The sequence below is a fragment of the Puntigrus tetrazona genome, chromosome 19 (assembly GCF_018831695.1).
Source record: "Puntigrus tetrazona isolate hp1 chromosome 19, ASM1883169v1, whole genome shotgun sequence".
NCBI lineage: Eukaryota > Metazoa > Chordata > Actinopteri > Cypriniformes > Cyprinidae > Puntigrus > Puntigrus tetrazona.
Window position 1 is genome coordinate 17,579,530 of NC_056717.1, and position 7,773 is coordinate 17,587,302.

A 7,773-nucleotide genomic window follows, 5' to 3' on the forward strand; every position below is an offset into this window, starting at 1 on the left:
CGCTACATAAATAAAGTGATTGATTGATTGATTGATTGACAAGTCGTGTTAACACAGTTCGGCTTAATATACAGACACGGTCAAAACACCACTGAAAGCAAATCATCATATCAACAGCTTCAGAGATTCAGACACCCAAAGTGTTGACGCTTCACACTACACAAATGACTCTACACAAATCAATGTCTCAACTTTCTCCAACTTAAAAAAGGAGGCGTATACCTGACACTGAGGGAGATAAATAGAGAGGAAGAGGGAGGGAAAAGGCTCATCTTGACATCACAAAACCAACATTGGGACACCATATCATCATTTATTTATGCACCCAACAGCTTGCCTGAAGTTACAGGAGGCTCTCTCAAAGGGTGAGTCATCCTTTTCTCACTCTCTCTTTCTCCATCTCCCTCCCTTTCTCCACCCTATCTCTCATTTTCAAAGCAGCCACTGACATCAAATTCACTTTGAGGCTGGGACTTCCTATGTCTCCCTTGCATATTTTGATTTGTGTCTGTCCGTCTGTGCACATAATAACACATCGTTTTAGGATAACTGTATATGCGGCATGCCAGCATCTATCATTTGCAGGTTACATGCTGTTGTTTAACTTAACATTGTTGTTGCATGCTTTTAAGGCTATAATACATGCTGGTACAACTTACCACATACTGTCACGCTAATTGCATAACTATAAATAGCACTGAACATGTACTGACCTCCCAATGTGCCGTACAAGGCATGATGATGGGGAAAAATGCTCTTAACTATCCCCATAGCAAACTGCAGTACAGCCGCTGCAAATCCGATTTCTTCCCTCTACATTTGCACAGTGTGAGTACATCAGACCTGCGCTGTGCAGACAGAGCTCTAATTCAGACAGAGAGCCAGGCTCCGGCCCTGCTCTATACTGCCCTTGGCCACGATCAATAACTCCATGTTAGACCAAAGTAATTCAGCAGGGTTTTATTCACTCTGAACATTTCTTTGGCCCTCTGAGAACGTGAATCACCCAGAGCTCACAGCCCTGTCGCTTTGTACTTGTGCAGGGGCTTTATAGTTTACTTGAAATGGTCAGTTCCTGTCTACCGTTGATCTTCTGAGCACATATATAACCTCCGTCATGCATGTACAGCCATCTACATGTGACCCGTAACTTGCCTGAACACCTGAGAGTTTAATGTAATTTGCTTCCCGTCTATCTAAAAGTCATTTAGGTGAAAGAATCTTTTTAATTTTCTGCCCTTATTTTGTAGAAATAAGATGAAATGAGAATAGGAAAATGGGGGAGATTGGGAACTGTGAAATACAAAAGAATAGAATAGGACACACATATATATAGAATAGAATGTTTACATATGCATTTTTTTCCTCAGCCAACATACAGATTTCAGTAGAATAGAATAGAAATGAACAGAATAGATATTATTTTATAAATAATTAAAGGAAAACTGAAATAATAACCTATTTTCTTATTAAATACACTCCAATAATCTGTTTTATTGGTTACTTCGAAAAATCGTAAATTTATTTTTTATGTGTTTAGGTGGTTTGAATTGTATTTTATACACAAATATATAGGCTACCAGCTTATTTTACAATTCAGCTCTGTGATTTTCTTTTGCCAACTCGAGAGAAAAAAACATTCATAATTTCAAAGTATTTCTCGTAAACAATATTTTACGTCCCCTGATAGATTTAAGCAGTAATAACGGTGGAAATCAAGTCACTCAAATAATATGATGGCAGTGCTACCCTTAATGAGCGCCGTGGGCTTTGCGATTACTACTCTGTCTAGGAAAGAGTGCTTGTCTTCTCCCTTTTTAATTTGCTCAAGGGAGCATAAATGCTTATTAGCATTGCCACAGTAATTTCTCCTTGAGGGAGACCACTGACAACACTCCCTAAACAGAGAGAGTGCTCTCTTAATACTTCATACGATACGTGGGTGTTAGTGAGGCAAAATTATACCAGTCACAGCTAGAGGAGACTCTGAGAGCTGCTTTATCTAAACCCGCATTTATTCTGTGCCTGTTTAGTTTGAAAAAAAGTGCTTTTAAAAACAGAAAGTACTTCACAAAAAGAAATCAGCATGCAAATAACATCTTAAATTGTACTTTGCAAGCGATCATCTCGCCAGATCTTAATTATGTGCATCTACAGCTATTTCAGAAAACAGATTCAGCAGCACAGCTGATTCACAGGCTACGCAGTCCTGAATACATATGTGAGCGATTTTAAAATAAGGAGGAAGCCTGTTTAGACATGCATCTCGATTGGGAAAGCAGCAGTAATTATGTTCTTTTGGCAGTCCTGTGGGGTGACATATTGTGCCAGCTCTCGCTTAAATGAGATTGAGTATCCTCTCCACACTGCACAACACAAATCTTAACTGCTGTGTTATGGTCTGGCTGTCAGCTCCACTTCTGTTATTGGGATAATGACTGACTGTACTGGGAGAGAGACTAGCTACTGACCAACACTCCCTGGAGCTCAATCTCCAGGTTCTCTTGGAAAACAGTTCAAAATCTATTGACTATTGCCCTCTTCTGGTGAACAGCACTGAATACATGCTGGGAGATGCGTGATAAAAACCAGTGGAGGCTTCAGTTAGGGTACAGTTTGGACTGGCAGTGTAGTTCTGTTCTGGGCAAGAACTCCCTGCGCATCCGTGCAGCAATAAAAAGTTAAATAATGTAATGTAACATTTTAGAAGTCTGACTTGAAGGGCAATCTAAAGGCCAAATCCTGACTGAGAGGAGTTAGGGATGGAGGAGGGTAAATAGCTATGATTCAGATGCTGCTGGGAAGTTCCTAAACAACGCTAAGTTTTGAAAAATGTGGGATAAAGAAGAATGCATTAATGTCCTATGTGACATTAAAGAAAAATTGTGACACTTTTGATGTACACTATAGTCTTAAAGGGTTGTTTAGTGTCCTGTATGAACTGTATAATGCTTATTGTTTTTTCTTATTATTTTAAAACATAGTTTAGTATGTGGAAAATATGCAGTTACTATGAAATTTTACAAACGTTCAGCATAGCCATTCTTCAAATGCACTAAAATAATAATAAAATCCTATCATATCTCTGAACATTCAAAGACGAGCTTTGTCATTCTGTTTCAACACACTTTGAAAGTAGATAAAGGACATGAAAGAGGTCAACAGACAGCCCTCACTCACGACCCTCCCTTCGTAGCCCCCAGCCCAGGATTTCCGGTGAAACCGGAAGAATCTTTGTTTGTGTTTGTCAAAATGGCGGCTGGAATGTATCTAGAGCACTATTTGGACAGTAAGTCTATTGTCTTTGCTATTGTTATTGTCTGCACGTTTCACCTACACGCACAATTTACAATTAAACGATCGCGTAACGACACAAAACAGCGCTAATGAAAACGCCAGTACGTCGGACCATTGGGCTCTGAAGCTAGCGGGCTAACTGTAAATATAAACAGTGTTTTAATGGTAGCGATTTTGTTTGGTGGGTGCGGCACCGATAAACGTGTCATAATATAATACCATGTTACTGCTATTGAGATAATGAAATATTGTAAATAGAAACCTGACAATGTTAAAGCGCAATGACATGCATTAAATGCTGTGTCTCAGCACAATTGAACGGCTTGCGCTCGTACAGATGAAGATCGTTTACTGTAGTGGTGGTTTTTCGATGCGCACAGCGTTATAAGTCTGTTTGACGATAGAGTAGACGATTTATATGTCGCTTTATCCCTTTAGGCATAGAGAATCTGCCCTTTGAACTGCAGAGGAACTTCCAGCTGATGCGAGATCTGGACCAGAGGACAGAGGGTGGGTCTAAAGCCCCGACTTAATGCATTAATATAGAATAATGACATTTTACATGTTTATATGTACTGTCTGTTCGCTTGAAATAGCAATCGATTGCTTGTTTACATTTCTTTCTGTCTAGATCTGAAAGGGCAGATTGATTCTCTGGCTCGTGAATACACAGCCAACGCTCGGACATTGTCTTCCGAACAGAAGCTCTCACTGTTAAGACAGATCCAGCAGTCTTATGGAAAGTGTAAAGAGTTTGGAGATGACAAGGTCCAGCTTGCGATGCAAACCTACGAGATGGTTAGTGTAAACTTTCATTCACTCCTTAGAAATTAGATTTTATAACTACTGCCAATGTGATTATATGTTACATTTTAATGTAAACACATATTACTATTTAAAAGTGTGGCGTTATTACGGTTTTTTAAGCAATTATTCACCAAGGATGCATAACATTTCTAAAAATGGAAGTGAAGACATTTATAGTGTTACAAAACAATCATTTTAACAATTTTCTTTTGAACTTAGATCAAAGAATAAAAAAGTATTAAGCAGCACAACTGTTAGAAACAGTGATAATAATAAATGATCGCTAAATCAGCACGTTATAATTATTTTAGATGGATCAAATGTTTGAACAGTAGTATATATTATGTACATTTAGTTGCTTTATAACTGGGCATCAGATCACACTTTCATTTATTTTATGCATTTAGGTGGACAAGCATATCCGAAGGTTGGATACAGACCTGGCTCGCTTTGAAGCTGACCTCAAGGAGAAACAGATAGAGAGCACCGATTATGACTCTACCTCCAGCAAGGGCAACAAGAGTGAGCTGCTTATGATAACTTCTTATCTTTTGGTAGATGTACATTATGCGGATCGCTATGACGGAGTACACGCACTGTAAGTTTCAGGAGTGACAACCTCATTTAAATGATCGTTACATGTATGTTTAGTTTAGTTCTGTACACGCTGCATAGAATTTCTAAATGCGGTAGTCGCTCTTGTATTTTAGTGAGTTGTGTGTGTGTGTAGAACTCAATTGAGTAAAAGGTGAGCTGACAAGTGAATTCAACAGTTTGTACATGACCTGTATCTCAACAAAGTCCCCGATGGTTGCTGTTTGAAGGTGACCATCGAGGACCCAAGAAGAAGGAAGTGACTCGCACTAGGTCAAAGGTGAAGAACTCTGATGATGACTGCAGCTCAAAGAGTAGTCAGAAGAAGGTCAAACTCACACAAAGGTGAGACTCACACATGCTTTCTATTAGAATGATCTTTTTATTCATAAACTTTGTAAGTTTTGAACCACTTGTGGCACCAGAATTGCAGTGAAATCTATTTCATCTTTGAAATTAAACGTTTCAGTTTTAGACTGTTCGTACGTATAAACTACTGTTCAAAAGTTTGGATTTGTAAAGAAATTAATCTCTTTATTAATTAAGAATGCGTTAGGTTAATCAGTAGTGCCAGTGAAAATGTTTCAGAAGATTTCTGTTTCACAAACAATTCAGATAAATGCAAAAAGCATTGGTAATAATAAAAGATTCTTAAGCAGCAAATCATATTCGGGTAATGATGTTGAAAGTCAAGGAATAAATCACTTATAAAATTAAAATACAAAGTAGTAATAAATTGTAAAAATAATATAATTAAATAATTTTAACTGTTCAATTTTCAATATTACTTTTTGCCTTAGTGAGCATAATTTCTAGATTTTTTTTTAATTATCTTACTGGAGCCTCTGACCATGTACATAAATATTTATGAAGTTGTTTTGAAATGCATTTTTAATTTTTAGAAAAAAAAACAAATGGTTTGCTGTTTACCCAAAAAGTCCACGCCACATCATTTATTTCTTTTCACCTTTCTAACCGTTTCAGTCAATACAAGCAGCAAAATGCACCAAAATAAAATAAATGCATTCCAAAATCGAATCTAATTTTAATAAAACTGTCTTCCAGCTCTGAGTTTTCAGCCCCAGCCGTGAACTTTGGGAACGTGCACCCCTCGGATGTGCTGGACATGCCAGTGGACCCCAACGAGCCCACTTATTGTCTCTGCCACCAGGTTTCATATGGGGAGATGATCGGCTGTGACAATACAGACGTGAGTCTCCTGTGTCGTCTAAAGCTATATGAAGTATAGATGGATATTTATTTTATAATTTCATTACATGTTTCTCTCTTACAAAGAAAAACGGTGATTAAATATGTAGTCATAGGCTGTAAACTACATCCCCGTACTGCAGCATTATATTACAGCAGATTCCTGTACATTTATATTCAGACCTGTGCATGTGGTAAAGTTGTGTTTCTCTTTCTTTAGTGTTCTATCGAGTGGTTCCACTTTGCTTGTGTGGGTCTGACCACCAAACCCAGAGGGAAATGGTTAGTATTCATGTGATGATTTTTTTTTTTTTTTCTCTTGAAACTGATGCAAGTCAATGCACTCGGGCATCAGTATTGAAACAGATTTTTTACTTACTAAATATAGCAACGGTGAACTTGAATATACATGTATATTTCAACATTTGCTTGGTTTTTCTTCTACATCAGGTACTGCCCAAGATGTTCGCAGGAGCGGAAGAAAAAATGAACATGTAAATCAGGAGAATTGACAGAGAGGGAGGTAGAGGCAGACACAAGGGTTGAAAGTGTTTTTAAGGCCCTCCATAGACACTAATATAGATCCACTCTCTGCTTAATCTGGTGCTTGTCATCCTCTTTTCCGTCTTCACGTCCCTCTCTCAGCCAGACAGTAAGAAGGGATGACGGGTGAAGATGAAGGAGGTGTAGTAATTTATGTGCTCGGTAATGAAGATGACTTTTTGTTATGGAGTGTTTCTTATTTTTATTTTTTTTGGTTTATTTTTATATTTTGCCTATTTTCGGTTTGATTATTTGGATTGTATTTTTTACAGCTCATTTTAAACACGTGAACTCAGCAGTCAGGGGTCACATCAGGAGATTCCAGGTGGTCTCAGACCGGATCATTTCTCAGTGTATCCTTAGATGGGATCATTTCCTACTAGTCTCAGTTTTTGCCTTTTTTACAGACAAAGATCAGACTGAAGCTGATCGTTTATTTAACTTATTTTCTCATTGCAGTTTTCATAAAAGGGCAAGTTTAAAAGGGCATGTTTATTTGACAAACCAGCAATTACAGGAAAATAGCTGCTCAATGGAATTATTTAACTTGATTTTTACACCTACTCAGCCTACTTTCCCTCTCTCTCTCTCTCTCTCTCTCTCTCTCTCTCTCTCTTCTCTTTGTTGTCTTACTCACTTGAAGACCACCTCTTCACTTCAGGTTCATTCCACAACTGTAGATTTCAATGCAGACACATTTTTTTTTGGTGCTTGTGGTCACACACTACCTGGACGGTATTCCAGACTGTTTAAAAGCATTAACTCAGCATGTAACGTCATTCGGTCGAATCGCTCTGACACCTGCTCATTAAACGCATTTGGTGTTTTCTTTTTTTTTTGTAACGATATGAATTAACTCTAGACTCTAGGATTGCTGGGAGTTCAGCGACGGGGTTCTTTGCGACTGGATTTTGGTGCTTATGAATATATTAAAAATAACGATGTGTGCGGTTTGGTTAAATGCGTGAATTGCGCAGCTTACAATGGTTCTCGGTCGTTGTGTTGACGTTGTTAAAGCAGTATGATGCTTTTCGCGAGATGTAGGAAATCAAATGTGCTGATATCAGTTTGTATTTAAGGTTTGGTTGTTTTAATAAAAGAATTACAGTTATGTCAGACAATGCAAAACCTGGTGCTACACAGTGCTTGTTGCCGGTTCTAAATGATTCTGTTGTCTAGTGTACGATGAAGGGTTTGTGTCGCGTGTTTTTTGCCTTTGTCATGTTGCTTTGTGATTTGATATTCTAGAGTACTGTACTAATGTCAGATATTGGGTCTGGTGTCTTCCATGCTGAACGAACAATGCCTGATTCTGAAAGCGTC

General features: G+C 38.1%; 1 protein-coding gene across 1 annotated transcript; it reads left to right on the top strand.

Annotated features, from left to right (window-relative positions):
• The first annotated feature begins 3,208 nt into the window (after window positions 1-3,208).
• Window positions 3,209-7,773, top strand: ing4 (inhibitor of growth family, member 4). The gene is made up of 8 exons (XM_043218388.1): window positions 3,209-3,289; window positions 3,736-3,807; window positions 3,929-4,095; window positions 4,512-4,626; window positions 4,929-5,043; window positions 5,764-5,908; window positions 6,128-6,189; window positions 6,358-7,773. The coding sequence occupies exons 1-8, from the start codon at window positions 3,253-3,255 to the stop codon at window positions 6,395-6,397; spliced, it is 753 nt and encodes a 250-aa protein (XP_043074323.1). The 5' UTR covers window positions 3,209-3,252; the 3' UTR covers window positions 6,398-7,773.

Excerpts from the sequence above, each read along its gene's own strand:
- ing4 (XM_043218388.1), top strand. The coding sequence starts at position 3,253 with ATGGCGGCTGGAATGTATCTAGAGCACTATTTGGACA. Across the intron at positions 4,096-4,511 it reads CGATGCAAACCTACGAGATG|GTGGACAAGCATATCCGAAG; the intron begins GTTAGTGTAAAC and ends TTATGCATTTAG. Across the intron at positions 4,627-4,928 it reads CTCCAGCAAGGGCAACAAGA|GTGACCATCGAGGACCCAAG; the intron begins GTGAGCTGCTTA and ends TGCTGTTTGAAG.